This window comes from Emydura macquarii, unplaced genomic scaffold (genome assembly GCF_026122565.2).
Source record: "Emydura macquarii macquarii isolate MOO-44397 ecotype Brisbane River unplaced genomic scaffold, CSIRO-AGI_Emac_v2 contig_306, whole genome shotgun sequence".
NCBI classification, from domain to species: Eukaryota; Metazoa; Chordata; order Testudines; family Chelidae; genus Emydura; species Emydura macquarii.
Genome location: NW_027130443.1, coordinates 10687553 through 10704703, shown reverse-complemented (window position 1 = coordinate 10704703; position 17151 = coordinate 10687553). Strand labels below are relative to the sequence as shown.

Below are 17151 nucleotides of genomic sequence, written 5' to 3'. Positions count from 1 at the left end.
GGTGACTTGCCCAAGGTCAGCGAGGGGCAGAGCCAGGAATAGAAGCAGCTCCTCTGAGTCCCAGTCCAGCCTGTTTGGTTCACTTGGGCCCAAGTGACTGAGTCTTAAATGTTTGCAAAACGTGATGAGATGTGTCACCGTCCCTCCAGAACAACCCCTCCCCCCGTTGTTTAGCACTCGTTGCCGTTCTGTGTCTGTACAGCACCTAGCACAATGGGTCCCTTGCCGCGACGGTGCTATGGCAAGCCAAGTAATGCCAATAATATAACCCAAGACACAGGAGTCAGGACTCCACCCCAGCCCCCAAGTAACAAACGAAATTCTGGTTTTAACATAACAAGAAACCTAAACGGAGAGGGGGGGTCAGGGGCCAACCCACTGCAGTCCCGCAGCGCGGCCCAGCCAGCCAATATTCCAGTAACATCAGGGCCGTGTCAGTTACAGAAACAACAGGCTCAGCCTTGGCAAAGTTTCTTATTGCGTCACTCCAGCAAGCTGTTCACACGCAGAAGTTGCTCAACAGTTCGGGGGGAGGGGAAGCTGTCTTCGAATGGGGGGGAGAAGGGATAGAAAGGGGGTGCTGTGCATGGGGAGCTACTGAGATATGGCGGGGGGGGGGGGGCGAGCCAGCTGGCTCCAAGCTGGGGAAGGGGCTGAGCAGTTGGCAGCTCTCTTGCTAGCCACTGGGGGTGACTGTTCCAGGATCCAGGCTGATCACCCCAGTTCCTACCTGCTCCCCAGCCTAAATTCTGGGTGTCACAATGGCCACTCCAGCACCTCTGAGCACCACTTTCACTCCCCCCCCCCCCCCGGGTGCATGCACACAATTTATAGGACACATGGTTTCCCAGTAGAGGCAGTGGAACAACACTCAGAGGCAGAAACTTGCTCCTATGAACAGTTATTCTGTCTTTTTTCTCTGGGCGGGGGCTTTCAGATTGCAGCTTTCGAATGTGTCTTGATGAGCTCTTCGCTGGATACTAAGGGGGCAAGTCTTAGACATTACTTCAGCCAAGCTGTTAATACTCAAGGAGTGCAGAGGCCTTCTTAGCCCTGGTCTACACTACAAACGTATGTCGCGACGCAGTTACACTGAGTGAATCCCCGGTGTGGACAGCGCTGTAGCTTCAGGAGGGCTTCTCCCATCCACGGACCTACTGCCTCTTGGGGAGGCCGAGTACCGCTCCTGTCCGTGTAGGAGCCTCTTCACGAAACACTGCAGCTGCACTGTGAGTGTAGACAAGCCCTTAGTCTCTATCCAGGTGTGGCCTCAGGTGGAGCTGGCTGGAGACATCAGAGGCTTCTCTACTCTGGCTTGATTTGGTTCTCCCCGCATGCCTTGATCTCAGATTCTAGCTGCTTGTCTTTCCCCCACTACATTCAGTTCCTTGACTCCACAGGAACTGTTGGACACCCTCGGATGCCCTAAATAACTCTCTTATGGTACAGAGATGCCTGTCTCCAAGCTAGGGATAATCCTGCCTGTCACTAAAGTATTGAGTTGTCAGTCCTCAGCTTATGCTAAACATAATCTGAGAGGAACCTTCAGTTTCTAGCGTGGGCTTTCTCCCTGCATATTCCTTGGCATTTATATACTGCTTGGTCCGGTTGCTGGATTTGCACCTGTTGTCAGGTTCACACTTTTATCTCCCACTCTGTTCTTGCACTGTGCCAGCTCAGACATGCCTGAGACTCTGTGTGTGTGTGTGTGTGTGAAAGAGAGAGAGATTGTGTGTCAGTTGCACATGTTCGTGCAGGGCACACAGGTGAGCACACAGTGCACGATGCAGGTATGTGCAGGAAGGGCATAGTTACAGGATGGGGAGGCAAAGAAATTGTACCTACCCCCCCACCTGGCAGGGAACCTTCATGGCACAGTTTGGGGGAATGCCCGAGGTCAGTGCCTTTCTCCCCAGGAGGAGATTGTCACTGCACATCACAGAGTCTGAATCTCCTTTTATTCCCAGTGGTGTAAAGTTGGCATGACTCCCTTTAACCAGACTGAGCTTGACCAGTGTAAAAGAGAATCAGGCCCAGGACTGGGGACCCCAGGACTGAAAAACAGGGAGCCCAGATTCTCTTCTCTCCCTTAGTCACTCAGGGCCCAGGATCTCCAGGGGACCTGCAACTGCACCCCCAGCCACGAGGCTGACAGGGGGAGGTATCTGCAGCAGGGGATGGGAGATCCGGGCACAGGTGGAGAAATGGCTGGGGGCACATCTTACTTCCCATAGAGCTCACCCTAGTGGACCAGAACTGGATCATTCTCCTAGGTTCCTGGTTTCTTTTCTGCAGCTCTTAGCACAATTGATTCCCCCCAGCCCCAGCAGCCATCAGTGGTGGTGGAAGGGGTAGTCACCGTGTTTCTGGGGTGGTATTGTTGCAGATGTCACTGCTTGGCCCCATCATAGGGAGTGAACATCTCCCAGGGAATCGCCGTCTGGAAGATGAGGAATCTCCCGCCTGCTGCACCCTTGCTTGGGAGAATGGGGACAAGGCAGCGAGGTGGAGCACTGGTCCGGGAATGGGTATCAGATGCAGGCAGCACCATGTCTGCCCTGCCGCAATTGTCAGCAGAAGCAATGGAGCAGAGCAGCCTCCAGTGGCGGCAGGAAAGCTTTGGCAGAGCAGGGTGGCTGGGCTCACAGACTCCTTTCTCTTCCCATAGTATCAACCTGAGTGTGTGTGTGTTTGGTGTGCGTGCGCGAGGGGTGGTGGGGGGATGCTGTTCGTCTGTCACTGATGCAGTCAGATCCTACAGAGCAGAAAGGCCACAAGCAGCTGGAAACACAGCAAGCTGGCCCAGCTGGACTTCATCTCCCATGATGCATTGCAGCCACGGACTCCCATGATGCACTGAGTCTGAGAGGCGACCCGTGGTGCATCATGGGAGATGAAGTCTAGAGAAGGAGCTTGGCCTGTAGAGGAGCCTGGCACCACGAGGCACCTGAACTACAACTCCCATAAGGCACCACGGGGGCATTTCAGAAACACAATGTATTGCGTTTTTTAATTTTTTCCAAAACCACCACATTTGCTGTGGAAAAACACACCAATTTCCAGCCAGCTCTGCAGGGAGCCTTACACCGCCATGGAATGACAGGAGAGGGCACTGGCTGTCTAGGGCGGTGGGGACTTTTCTCCATTCTTTCTAAGCAGCGCCCTTGGCGCTACAGTGACTAGCTCAGAAAGCACAAGAGGATAGGTGCTAAGGTGGCACCATCCCCTCCAATGCCACTGTGTACTGTGGCCAGGTGCTGAAGTCAGGGCAGTGTCCCCTTAGCTCTGTACTGGGACACGCTCAGATGTTGGAGGACGGGCTCCTCCTGGCGCATACTGACGTGCTGGGGTGTGAAGATGCAATTTAAAAAAAAAAAATCTATAATATGAAAACCCAAGGCAGTGAGTTTTTCTCATCTGCTTCCAGCTGAAACGGCAACATGCCCAAATCAGAGCCACCTCCGTCGCCATCTGTTCCTAGGAGATGTGGGGGGGCTGATCCAAGGACATCTTATAAAGAAGAAGTTTATGTGCAGCTGGAGGGTTGGAATTAATGTCTCCGAGATATTCTGCAGGGCTAGGGGCAGGGAATCCACTACCTCAAACCTGATCCCTTTCGAATTCTGCCTCTGGGTTGGAGGCAAAGCTGGGAGGAGGCCTGTATGTTTCTGGCTCCGCCCTGGCTAAAATCTTGTGAGAACGGCTGTTGTAAATGCCAATGACGTTTCAGTGCCTTGGGTTCTACCAGGACTCTAGTGGGATTTCAGTGGTTTGGGAATTACAGAAAGAGAAATCCAGTGAGTTCTGCTTTTTGGGACCCGAAATGGAATAAAGACGGTCGGGGATATTTTGGTGCCACCGAACGCTGGCCCTTCGGTGGTTGGGGTTGGAGTCCAGGTTCTGAAACCACCCCCCCCCCCAGGCTTCAGCATCTAAGTTCCAGCCCACACCTGACTGTCCACACGGCCGGTTTTAGCGCTGTAGCATGAGCCCAGGTTAGAAGCCCCGGGCCCTCTGAGACTTGCTGCTGCCAGTTTTAAAACGCAGTGTACATGTACCCTAAATCTAGGGTGACCCTACATCCTGTTTTGGCCAGGACAATCCCTTTTTTAGGTCCTGTCCCGGCCGCCCCGACTTTTTTGGCAAACGTGGGCATTTGGCCCGTTTATTCTTGCCAGTGGGACAGAGGCCTGCTTTTGTCAAAAAAGTGGGGTGCAGAGGAATGTGCGGGAGGCACGAGCAGCGATGCCAACCCCAGCCTCACTGGGCTTGAGCGAGCAATGATGCCAGCCCTGCCCAGAGGAGCAGGCGGTGCTTGGGCGGGCAGCAACTCCAGCCCTGCGGCCGGCAGGGGGTGTCCTCAAGCGAGCAACTCGGGCCAGCCCTGCCCCGTGGCAGGGGATGGAGGTGGCTTGGGCTAGACCCGCACAATGACCCAAGCCCTAAACCGAATTGCATTCAGCCAGCATCCATGTGCCCAGCCCTTCGCTGATAACACTGGCGTGTGGTGTAGAGTGACTCTGGGGCTGGCTTGGCGGGATCCTTTTGTTGATACCCTTTTCCCAGGGTCCAGCTGAGACGTCTTTTGCCGTGATAGACGCCGATGGGCATGACAGGACTCTGGCAGAGAAGGAAAGGAATCGGCGAGGCTGGGGGCAGCCCAAGCACAGGGAGAGTAACTGCACCAGGGGCGCGGGGGAGATTTGCAGCTTGGTTACATGACAGGAAAAGAGCCTGCAGCAGTGGCAGAGGAGTGAGCGAGCGGGAGGGTTGGAGGCTGAGCCCATCAGATCAGCAAGGACAGCAACAGGGGTGCAGTGCCCAAAACACACACAGCTGCTAGCAAGGGCAACCTGGCCTCCCTAGGCCAGCAGTGCTGGGCTTTTGCTACTGACGACCGCCTGGACTGCCACATCCAGGTCGATGTGTGTCAAGGCAAACCTAGGGGCGGGTTACCCTTGGCACAGAGCCATGGCTCAGCCTTCCCCTCTGGGGCTGCCCTTTCCTGGGGGCAGTGCCTCAGAGCTGAGATCTCCCCATTCCCTGCTGAGATAGGGGATCAGGGGATCCAAAGGGAGTGGGGGGGGACCTCCCCTGATTCTTGGGGTGGGGGGTTGGATGTGCCTTAGTTCCAGGAGCGAAGTGGGAACTCGTGATTAGAGGAGGGCACTGGCAGGCAGGATCCCGGGTCCTAGTCTTACCTATAGGCGGGAGAGTGGTCCAGTGGCTGGGGGGCGGGATTCATGATACCTTGGTTCTATTCCCAGCTGTGGGTAGGAGACGTTCAGCTACTGGTTGGTCTGGAAGCCGGGTGACAGGACGCCTGGGTTCTATGCCCGCACTGACTTACTGTGTGACCTGGTGTGTCAGCATGTGATGCCTGAGAGTTCAGAGAGACCAAAGAGTCAGACCCAGACCTTAACCCCCCAGCTCCCCGGCACTTTGGGATGTTCTGCATCTGGACCCAGATGCCACCTCCGGTCCTTTCCTAGATGCCCCCCCCGGCTGGTCCTGCCCTCCAGGCCCCACAGCTTTAGTAAGGAAGAGGGGCTGGGCTGGAGCGTGTCTGCCCCAGCGACTGGCTGCCCCACAGTCTCTCAGCCAGGCTGGACAGGCCCTAGGGAAGCTGCAGTTTTGCCCCGCCTGGCGAGGGAGCCAAGATGCCAGCAGCCCCAGACTCAGGCAGCCTCCGTGTTGCTAGGTAACCAGGCCAGAGGATTTTTGCGATGCGAGTCACGCTGCTGAAGTTTCCACCCCTCCCTCAGGGCCGTGGCGCTGCCTGCAAAGGGGTCTCCTGGTTCAGCGCTCTGCTCTGGGCCGGTCAGGCAGGTACCAGGGCAGGATGCCAGGGGCCCAGTTCCAGTGTGAGTCAGACCCCGCCTGGTGTGAGGAGGGGCTCAGATCTAGACCTGGCAGCTTCCTTGCTGGGTGCAGCTGATCTGGAGGGGGGGTTTCTGGGGGCAGCTGTGGGTGGATTGGAGGCCTAGGGGAAAACAAGCTTTGGCACCCCCTGGTCCACCATTGCTTCCCACCTACCAAGTGGGGGCTGAAATGCTGCATAGAGAAGATGGGCTTGGGACCGGCCGACGGCTGCATGGAGACTGCTGAGAACGGACAAGCTCACTACGGGTGTAGACTCCCCGGTGAGGATCTGAGCTGAGATTTCGCTATCTGGTTGGTGGCTGTGATCACGAAGAGACGTTGAGTGGCTGTCTTTGTTTCCATGTTAGAGCCAGGGACAAGGTGTGAATCACCAATAGCCTCTGAAACCTTTGGCTCCAAGAGGGCAGCCGGGGGGTGACAGTAACTGTGTCGGAGCAGTGTCGCATCCCTTAACCAGTGTGTGAACTCTCCAGGGGTGCCCACCACGTGCTGTATTGTAGACACCGCCAGCGCAGCAGCAGGCAGGAGCTGTGTCCTGGGAGCACGGACCCAGCTGTGCCCGTGTGGGTTCTCCAGACCGTCCTGGTCGTGTAAGAGAGGCAAAGACACAACAGCGGCCAAGGGCTGAGCCCAGCCGAGGGCCATGGAGGGCGTCTGATGTGAAATGAGTTCGGTGAGTCTCAGCAGGTACCCAGCGGGCAGAGGGTCCCCCCCTGCAGAGGGACAAGATCCAGCAGGCCGGGGTCCCCTCGCTGCTTCCCAGGTCCTGGGCCAGCCCGGCCTCTTCCTCTCTAGCCGCGCCTCACCCCAGTGGTGACATGGTGGGACAAACCCAGCCGGGGTGGGACGGGGGGCGACTTCTCCACCTGCCTGGGTGCGGGGCGGGGAGAGGACGGCTTCCAGCCAGCACAGCCTGCCGCAAAGCCCCCAGCTCAGCTCCCCCCACCCCCACCCCCACCCGCCCAGCAAGGGGCTGCACCGCTGACTCCCCCATCTCCAGCTGGGAGATGCCCGGGGCGGGGAGGAGGGCGCAGGATCCGCTCCCGCAGGTGCACGGGGGGGGGGGGGGGGGGGTCCGGAGCCACCCCACGCGCCTCCCCTTTGTGGAGGCAGAGACCCCCCCCCGCAAAGCTGTATCCATGGGGGGGGGGGCTGATTGCAACAACCCCCCCCCCCGCTTCTATTCCTGGCTCTGCCGCCCCCCCCCCCCCGCCCCTCCCTTTCCACCCCCGCCCCTTCCTTTGTTTCCCTGCTCTGGGAGCTCGCTATGGAAACCGGAGCAGAGCCGCGCGCGCATCCCCCCCCCCCCCCCAATTCATCCCCCCCCCCCCCCCCCGGCTTGGTGCGCGCTCGCCTCGCGGCAGCAGCCGGAGCCTGTGCACGGGAGCGACTCCGGCCCCCCCCGGGGAAGGGGGGGAGGGGCGGGCGGGGGCTGGCTCCGTTCGCGCTGCGCAGAGCATCGCCCAGCGCCGCGCCCGCCGGACGCCCCGGGCCCCCTTTGTTCCTGCCCGGCCCCCCCGGGCGCAGCGCGGTGAGTGGCGCGGGCCGGGCTCGCACCTGCCGGCCCCGGGCGCTCGGGGAAAGTTTCCCGGCGGGGGGGGGGGGGGGGCGTGGATAGCGGGAGGGGGGCAGCGCCCGTGGGGTGAAGGGGGGGGGGGCATGGCGCAGGGCGGTCATTGTGCAGCCGGCTTCCCTGCGCCTGGAGCCCGCGTGGGGGGGGGGGGGGGGGGACGGACACGCCCCCCCCCCCGCCACATGGAGCTTGTCGCCCAGAGTCACCAACCCCCCTTCCCCCCCCAGCGCGGTCCTTGTCGCGTTTTGCTCCTCGGGCGGGATCGGGCCCCGGCGGGGGGGGGGGGGGGCTTTGCAGCGCTGCGGGGGCGCCCCTCCCACGCGTAGCCCCCGGGCGGTCAGAGCAGCGCGGACCCGTCCACGGGAGAGGCTCAGCCCTCCCCCCCCCGCCCCGGGGCTCCGGCGGTCTCGGGGAGCAGAGGAGGGGGGGATTCAGCCCCTCCCCCCCCCGCATTGTCAATGCACCGCCCTGGCCCGGCTGCAACCTGCTGCAGCCTCCGCTCGTGCCGGGGCGCTGGAGAATCGGGGCCCGCGGGAGGCCGGGCGAAGAGGGGCAGCAAGTTCCGCTGCCCTAGCCAGACCCACGGCCAGACCCACGGCTGCCCCCTTCGCCCAGCCCCTCCTCCTCGGGCCGGGCTGAACCCAGACCCGGATTCAAGCCCCCCCCCCCCCCCCCCCGCCATGCCCCTCCCTGCCCGCCCGCCTCCCGGCTTCTTACCCCTCCCCCCCGCTTCCCCCCAAGCGAGCATCAGCCCCCCACGCCTCCGCACGGCCCCCGGGCGGTGCCAGGCAAGGGCTGGGGTCTTTCCTCCTCGCCCAGCGGTTGCTGCATGACACCCCCCCCACCCTCGCCGGTCCTGTCTCCTCCTTTCTGTTGCACGGAGAGCCCAGCCAGATGGGCCTTAGCGCCCCACTCCCCTGGGGTGCTGGGGAATCACATGGACAGCCCTTGGGGTGGGAAAGGAAAAGGAGGAGGGGGGGTCATTGCCACAGGCTGGGGGGGGCAATGGAATAGTTCATGAATGCAGAGCGGGGCGAGGGGAGGCAAGGAAGGTGTGGCTGGATCCTTCCACACAGCCTGCACCCATGCACCATTCCCCACAGCACCTCCGGAGTCACTGGGAGCCCCCCCTGCAGCCAGGGTTCCCATCCTGCTCCCTGTGAGGCTGGCATGGGGGTTGCTGGGAGTCCCCCCTGCAGCCAGCGCTCCTTCCCGGCTGGCCGGCTGTTCCTGGAGTTACTACACTCTGCTTTTCCCCCACAGACAGCGCTCCTGCCCCACTTCTTTCCCCCCGAGGGCCGCTACGCTGACCCCTGCCGGTTCCCGTGTGTCTAGACCGACCCCGGCGAGCCCCCATCGCTGACACCATGATCTCCCCGAAAGAGAAGGCCAAGGCCCCCAAGGACAGCATGACGCTCCTTCCCTGCTTCTACTTTGTGGAGGTGGGTAGGCGCTTTTCAGAGGGAGCCAGAGCACAGCAGGGAGGGGGCAGCAGGTGCTGCCTTTCATCCTGCAGCCCTGCCAAGTGTGGGTGTGGAGAGAGGGCGGGGGGATGATGTGAGATGCTCTCTCCTCTCAGAGGATCTGGAGCCAGCTGAGACCTGCAGGGGCTGAGGAGGGGGAACAAGGGAGAGCTGATTCCGTTTACACTTCAGGATCTGATTCCGTGTCTGGGGCTGACTCCTAAGTTACTCCTTTCCTGTGCATGCAGCCTGGGTGGAGGCGTGGTAAAGTGGCTTTCATCTGCCTATTTACTCTGAGGCCGTGGATGGGTCTGCTCGACCCTCGGTGTCAGTTAGGGGTGACTTACACTCTGTTTCCCGGGGCTCCCAGCAAACAGAGAATACCCATAGTGCAGGGCACCCTGGCCACACCCCAGCAAACCGCTGCTCTGGGGTTGGGGGAAGAAGAGCCCTTCCGCCAGCCCTGCACTGAGCAGGCAGACCCCTGCCAGGGCCGTTCTCAGGCAGCTGTTGCACCCACATTAAGCCCCTTGACTCTGCCAGAGGGGCCCAAAGTGGCCCGAGTGTCACTGAGAATCGGGACCTGTGGCTGCCTGGGCGGTAGAGCTGCAGGTTTCCTCTTTGCATCTCGGTCTTTTAATCTCTCCTGTGAAGTCGCTCACTGCAAAACGGACCATGCGCCCGGTGGGTAGCGGGAGAGGAATTGGCAAACCAGAGCTGGCGAGCTGGGCCCGTCACGCCCCTCTGAGCTGGGTTTGAATGGGGTCGGTGGGTGGGACGAGACTCTAGAACTAGAGATCGGAGCCCTGTTGTGATGGGCTGTACACAATCCTGTTGTGACGGGCTGTACACAATCCTGTTGTGACGGGCTGTACACAATCCTGTTGTGACGGGCTGTACACAATCCTGTTGTGACGGGCTGTACAGACACAGAAGGAAGAGATGTCTAGTGGTTAGAGCTGGGGCGACTGGGAGTCAGGACGCCTGGGTCCTGTTTCCAGCTCTGACCAAAGGGAGTGGTGTCTAGTGGTTACAGGAGGGGCGACTGAGTCAGGACTCCTGGATTCTGTTCCTGGGTCTTCCACCGACTCACTCGTGAATCTCAGGCAAATCGCTGCTTTTCTCCAATCCCCCGCGGGCCGGTCACATGCGAATGAGGAGGCTCCCGCGCCTCGGAGGGCAGTTCCCAGCTGGAGTGCGTGGAAGGCCTGGAAGACAGGCCTGTAGCGTGGCAGGGGGATAACACGGAGCCCACTGGACCATGCTCCTGACCCACCCCTTTGCTACTTTCCCCTTTCCCAGCTGCCGATTGTGGCTTCCTCCATCGTGACTCTGTATTTCCTGGAGCTGACAGACCTCTTCAAGCCAGCCAAGGTGGGCTTCCAGTGCTACGACCGGGCCCTCTCCATGCCTTACGTGGAGACCAACGAGGAGATGATTCCTCTGCTGATGCTTCTCAGCCTGGCCTTCGCTGCTCCTGCCGCCTCGGTAGGTGGCCGGGGCCAAGACTGGAGGGGCTTCTCTGTCCGCTTGGGCTGGGAGGGCTGAGAAAAGGGGGTGAGGGAAGGAGAGAGGCCTGGAGGATCCCTATGGAGGGAGGGGGTGGGAGATTCAGCCTGGCGCTGGGACAGTCGAGCAGCAGATTTCACCTCTCCTCTTCAGAGACCGCAGGGGCCTGCACGGCCCCAGGCACAGGCTTACAGCAGCACTAACGTGTGCCCCTTCTTCAGAGGCCCCTCTGCCCCTCGGGCTCCCTGCCCTGGAGCAGCCGCTGCACCCGGCCGGGGCTCTTGCAGAGACAATACAAAGCTGGGCCCGGCTTCGGGGCTCTGAGGCCTCTGTGCATCAGCCGCCTGGTACGTCAGAGCAAAAACAGAGTGCGCAGGGTGGTGGGGGGGGTGTCGGAAGTGGAGTAGCTGGGAGCGCCCCCCGAGTGCCAGTGCTTTTGCCCCGCTCCCGACAGCGCCCCCTGCTGGGAGAGGGTAGGACCTGCCCCTGTGCCAAAACCTCTATGGCGCTTGTACCCCTCGCTCACTGACTAATGCACGCTCACGCTGACAAGCCCGTTCCCCCCAGATCATGGTCGGGGAGGGCATCGTCTACTGCCTGCAGTCCAAGCTGAAGGGGCGCAGCGGGTCAGAGGGGAGCATCAACGCCGGCGGTTGCAACTTCAACTCCTTCCTGCGCAGGACAGTGAGGTTTGTGGGTAGGTTTTGCCGCAGCCCCCGCCTGGAGCCTTTCAGTTCTTTGTATCGGGGCGGATCCTCTTTCAGAAGCTGCCCGGAGCCTGGGGGAACATGGGGCAGTGACAGAGGAGCCTGCACGGGAAACACGTGCAGCTTGGAGCACGAGATCCAGCAGCAGGATGATCAATGTGGGCTCCAAACCCCTGCATTCATCCTCTGCGTTAGAGTCTCTCCAAAGCCCTCTGCGTTGCCCCTGCCACACAAGGGCCCCTGCCCTTGGCCTCTCTCCCCGTCCTGTGACCACCACCCCAGAAGTGGCTGCATTTCACTGGGTTCTAGGCTGTGACGTGCTTTGGGGGGAAAGGTGCGAATGGAAATGGAAGATGTTATTGTTCCTTGGCCCTAACCCGAGAGTGGGAAAAAGCATAAGGTGGGCGAGGTGAGGCAGGGGGATTGGGGAGGTGGAGGGAGGCTTGGGGGAGAGGTGGGTGGGAGGGGCAGAGGAACAGCTGTGATTTCCTGGTGGCCGAGGCTCCAACCGGTGACCCACTCATGGCTCCCCCAGGGGTCCACGTATTCGGACTCTGTGCCACCGCCCTGGTGACTGACGTGATCCAGCTGGCCACTGGCTACCACGCCCCCTTTTTCCTGACGGTCTGCAAGCCCAACTACACGCTGCTGGGGATCTCCTGTGACTCCAACCCTTACATCACCCAGGACATCTGCTCGGGCCAGGACCAGCACGCCATTCTCTCTGCCAGGTACGTCCCGTGCAGTCGGGGGCGACAGGGCTCGGCCGGCCGGGCCGCTGAGCCTGCTGGAGGGACTCTGCCGCTGACGGCCCCAGAGGAAGGCAGCACAAGGCCATCTCCTCACCGACGCGCCCTCCGGGCCCCGATGCACGTCTCATGCTGGGATCTGGCCACCCGCCATGGCACAGGCAGGTACCTGCCAGCACTAGGGCAGGCTGCTCCAGCTGTCCTCTGTTTCCCCTTTGCAGGAAGACTTTCCCGTCCCAGCATGCAACGCTCTCAGCTTTCGCTGCTGTCTATGTGTCGGTGAGTTCACCCGCCTCTCGCCTCCACTTGCAGCCACCCGCCGATGCAAGCCAGTCTGCGGTGCCCACACATGCCTGCGCCAGCGTGCTTGCAACACCCCTGTATAGACCCGTCCCCATGCAAACCACCTCCCTGTGCACCCCCCGAACAAACACGCGGTGCCCCCCCCATGCCAGCCAGCACCTTTCGGTGCCACCCCCCCGCACCAAAGCCCGCCTGCACACACAAACAAGTACATCGCGCCCTTGGGTGTGCACACACCGAGCCATGGGAACACGCCCACGGTGCAGCGCACACACCGCTGTGCACACGTGCTTGTGGCACCCCCCACATGCATGCTAACATTCTCCCACAGCCAGCTGCGCACACTGCTTCTCCCCCCTGCACACGCCTGGAGACACACACACACACACACACACAGTGCCCTGCCTCATGCACACACACGCACATGGGGCCCCTCCGACCCAATCAAAGGCCCCCTCAACACACACACCCAGGTGTGCAAACGCATAGAGTGCTTTGCTCACACGCACGGGCAAAGCTGCGTACAGCTAATGTGAGCAGACGAGTTGCTCCCACGAACCAGTAAGGCCTGGGTAGTTCCTGCAGGGACGTGCCCCTTTGGGGTGGGGGTTGCCCCCCCCCCTCCAGCACAGGGAGGTCGCATCCTTGGCCTCCCAACCAGCCCTTTTACAATTGCTGGGCCCGCGCTCTGGGCTTGTGACTGACAGGCCGCTCCTCTCCCCTCCCCCCCGGCCAGATGTATTTCAACTCCATCGTCTCGGACAGCACCAAGCTCCTGAAGCCCATGCTGGTCTTTGCCTTCGCCATCGCCGCCGGCGTCTGCGGCTTGACCCAGATCACCCAGTACCGCAGCCACCCCGTTGACGTCTACGTCGGCTTCCTCATCGGCTCCGGCATTGCTGCCTACCTGGTGAGTCGGCGCTCCCCACGGGAGACGTGGCAGCCTGGCTCTTTAGAGTTCTAGCTGCCCCGGGCCCGTGGGGAGAGCTGGCGTCCTGGAGGACAGGATGGGGTGGAGATTTGCTCCCTGTCCCTGGCTCTCCCCAGACGGGATGGCTGCCCTGTGGTGTCTCTGTCCACTAACCCCCCCCCCGGCCTCTCTTGTCCCCCCCCCAGGCATACCACGCGGTGGGCAATTTCCAAGCACCAACCGAGAAGGCCCCAGCCAACCCCCCCGCCAAGGATGCCCTGAGGGCCCTGACGCAGCGGGGCCACGATTCGGTGTACCACCAGAACAAGTCAGTCAGCACCGATGAGCTGAACCCCCAGAGCCGGCTGGACGGGGTGAACCGGCAGGTGCAGCGGGAGAAGAACTCCCTGGGCAGCCTGAAACGGGCCAGCGTGGATGTGGACCTGCTGGCCCCCCGCAGCCCCATGGGCAAGGAGAACATGGTGACCTTCAGCAACACCCTGCCGCGGGTCAACACCCCCTCCATGGACGACCCCGCCCGGCGCCACATGACCATCCACGTCCCGGTGGACGCCTCCCGCTCCAAGCAGCTCATCACCGAGTGGAAGCAGAAATCCCTGGAGGGCCGCGGCATGACGCTGGCCGAGGAGGCCTGCGGCCACCCGAGAGCTGGCTCTGACTCCATGGGTGCGGACGAAGAGGAGCACGTGCCCCCCTCGCTCTACCCGACGGTGCAGGCCCGCACGGCCGAGCGGGCCGCAATGGGGCCCCGGGTTCTCATCCAGCCCCGGCCGGGGGCCTCCCAGCTGGTCCACATCCCCGAGGAGAGCCAAGGCAACGCCAACATCTCGCCCAACAGCAGCTCGGCCGTGCGGGCCAAGTGGATGATGATGGCGGAGAAAGGGGCAGCCCAGCGGGTGGCCAACCCGCCTCGGCTCATGCAAGTCATCGCCATGTCCAAGCAGCAGGGCATGGTGTCGGTCACCCCCAAGCACTCGGAGACCTCCTCGTCCTCCACCAGCTCCGACTCCTCCCAGTACCGCTCGCCGTCCGAGCGGGACAGCTCCAGCATCGTCACCATCGACGCCCATGCCCCGCACCACCCCGTGGTGCATCTCTCCTCCGGCAACGGGCCCTGGGAGTGGAAGGCGGCCCAGAAGGGCTCCGACGGGCAGGACTCCTACGAGCTGAACGAGATGGGGAAGGATTACCGGGGCTTCCGGCCCACCAAGAGTGCCGGCGTCTCCCCGGGCTCCTCGGTCAGCGACATCGAGCAGGACGAGCCGCGTTACGGCAGCGTGGCCACCATCAACGTGGCAGCAGGAGGGGGTGGGGCGCTGGCGGAGCGGGGCGACGGCGGCCCGGAGAACGTGCTAGGCCCCACCAGCCGGGATTCCACTTTGAGGAGGAAGCCCGCCAGCCTGACCGTCAGCGAGAAGGACGGACACACAGACAACGAGGCGGAAAACTACTACAAGAAAATCCAAGCCAGCCGGAGATTTAAGGAGTAATTCCCTCCCCCCTCCCCGACTTCCACCCCACCTGCCCCAACCCAGGGCAGCTGTCCAGAGAGGGGCACCTGCCTCCGTGGGCGTCTCCGAAGCTGCTTTGGGAAGAGGCCAGGCCGGGGAGGGGACGCTCGCATTTCCTCCCTGGGGTGCCTGCCGTAACTTACGTGCAGCAGCCTCCAAGCGGAGCAGCACACGGAGAAGATGCTGCGAGCGCTGGAGGGGAGGGGTGGGCTAGATGACGAGGGGACAGCAGAGTTCTTCTCCGGGGCGTTAAACCAACCAGCCTCCCCTCCTCAGGACTGTAAATGGCCGACCAGGGGAGGAATTTTCCGTGCGTGTTTATTTGTTGACCAGGTGCTGGCGATGCCAGGGAGGGTTCAAATTTATTCGGATTTTGCGATTGTAAAGTCAGCCGGGGGGAGGGGAGGGCGGTGGGGAATGAATGACCTTGAAAAGCCCCGACGGGGCTGAGATCCAGGAGTCCTGGGCTACCAGCTGGATGATTTAGGAAACTGGCTCCAGCGTTGCATGTGGATTTCTTTGCTTCGCTCGCTGCCAGCCAGCCAGCCGATCCAGCTGCCAGCGTCCACCGGGACGGCGTCCTGTGTCCTGGGCGCGTTTGTCTCCGACCTCTGTCCTCCTCCATCTGTTTTCTTTGCCGGGGGGGGCACGTCCAGCCACCGACTGAACGCTGGCCGCTGTCGGACTCTGTAAATAGCAACCTGGCTGAAGCGCGGGGTGGGCGCGGTGGGCGCGGCCCGAGAGCCACCGAGGCGGGGCACGAGCCGGGGCTCAGAGGCTTTCCTCGGGCTGCCCTGAGATTTTTCACGAGCTCCTGCTTCGGGTGCCAGCCCTTGCCCTCTGCCCACTGAAGTCGTGGCACAGCGCTGCGCCTCGCCGAGACGCCGAGGGACACTCGAAGCTCACCCGCGCACCCCCGTGGGCGATCAGGAGAGGCTCACGGACAAAGCTTTAGCGGGGGCGCTTGCCTTAGCGGCCCACGTGATCCGCCGCCCAGGGCACTCCCTGCTTTGCTGCGGCTACCGGGCCGCTCAGTTCTGCTGCCACTTCACCGTCCCCTGCTGGAACCAGGCGTCCCAGGGGGAGCCTACCTTTGGCAGAGCGACGCCGTTAAATTCACCGCCGGGGCGTGGAGGCAAACTGATTTCGTGGCTTTAATTGTCTCTCCTCTTGCCTTCCCTGGGGCGGGACAGAGCCGGGAGTCACCCACACGCGGGGCTGCAGCAGCGGTTTGTGCTGGGAGCCGGTGGGATTTTGTACTTTATTTATTTATTTATGTTGGAGACGGCGCGTGAAAGGCAGGAGATGGTGACGGGCCAGGGGAAGGCGGCAAGCGCTAGCCAGCGGCTGCGTGTGACCCCTGGGCCTTTGCTTATCGTCTCTAGCAACTGCTGGCAGGACAGGAGCGGAGGGAGGGCCCAGGGCAGCTGGAAGGCAGGTGGGTGAATGCAAGGCATGTGTACAGGGGTGGAGGGTGGGGGGGTTGCATAAGGGGGGAAAATTCACTCTCCAGGGAGATGTGGGGGGCCTGGCTGGGCCTCAGCCAGTGGCAGGATCTGTGCCACCAGGGAGGGGGGGGGTGGGGTGCTAATGCTGGGGGAATGGGGAATTACACAGTGGAATAACAGGCCCTGATGCCTCACGTTGCCACATGTTACAGGTGCTATAAGTTCCCGTCAGTCCAGGAGCGCCTTTGTCCGTCCTCAATCTGGTTGGAGAGGGGCGCAATGAGACGGGTTTCTCTGATCCTCTTTCATTTCCCACGAGTAGCCACGTTCCTTGTTGGCTGGGGAACTCCTAGGGAGAGCCGTGAGGTTGGAACCCTGCCCGAGCCGACGGCAACAGGCTAGAACGGTCACCCAGCCCCACCCCTGACTCAGCTGCTTGGTTAGTGGCGCTGGGGGCAGGGAGAGGGGGAATTATGGGTGTCGTCTGGTATGAGACCGATCACAGAGGTGCCACGTGTGCTGCTCCGCAAAGGTGGGAGTCCTGCCCTAGAAGGAGGCAGGGCTGCTCTGGGACGCCAGGTGGGGGTGTCAGCCTGCCACCAGGCCAGGCCCCACACTGTGACTGCGTCCGTCAGGTAATGTCTGATCCTGCTGTGTCTGTAAGGAAATAAAGGAAGGAACCTGTGCTGCTCTCCGTGTCAGCCTGGCGATGGGGGGGGCAGAGCCGGGTGAGAGAGGCTCTGAGCAGGGGCGTCCTGCAGAGATGTGACGGGGAGCCTTGTTAAGATTCCATCGCCCAGGGTGGTGATTTCCCTGCCGGGGGTGGATTGGTCCAGCCCCCAACGCTCTGGGTGCTGCGTGTTGCTTTTTGTACTTGTGCAAAGTTGGGCCGTGTCCCTGGGCCAGATACAAAGTCTTTTCAGACGAGACCGGTTTTTTTTGTTTGTTTTTTTTTGCATTTGGAAACTGAAGTAATTGTGCCATCGGGCCTGTGCTTTCAGATGAGACGCAGCCCCTGCAGGTTTCTCAGCTCTCACCCGGCCTCACCTCGACAGCCCCGCCGTGCTGGGCTGC

At 61.7% G+C, this 17151-nt stretch overlaps 1 protein-coding gene across 1 annotated transcript; it reads left to right on the top strand.

The window, feature by feature from the left end:
• The first annotated feature begins 7330 nt into the window (after positions 1 to 7330).
• Positions 7331 to 16762, top strand: PLPPR3 (phospholipid phosphatase related 3). Its single transcript, XM_067558970.1, has 8 exons — positions 7331 to 7414; positions 8720 to 8898; positions 10222 to 10407; positions 10996 to 11125; positions 11671 to 11866; positions 12106 to 12163; positions 12924 to 13097; positions 13304 to 16762. Exons 2-8 carry the CDS (start codon positions 8824 to 8826, stop codon positions 14606 to 14608), a joined length of 2124 nt encoding a protein of 707 aa, XP_067415071.1. The 5' UTR covers positions 7331 to 7414; positions 8720 to 8823; the 3' UTR covers positions 14609 to 16762.
• Positions 16763 to 17151: the final 389 nt, after the last annotated feature.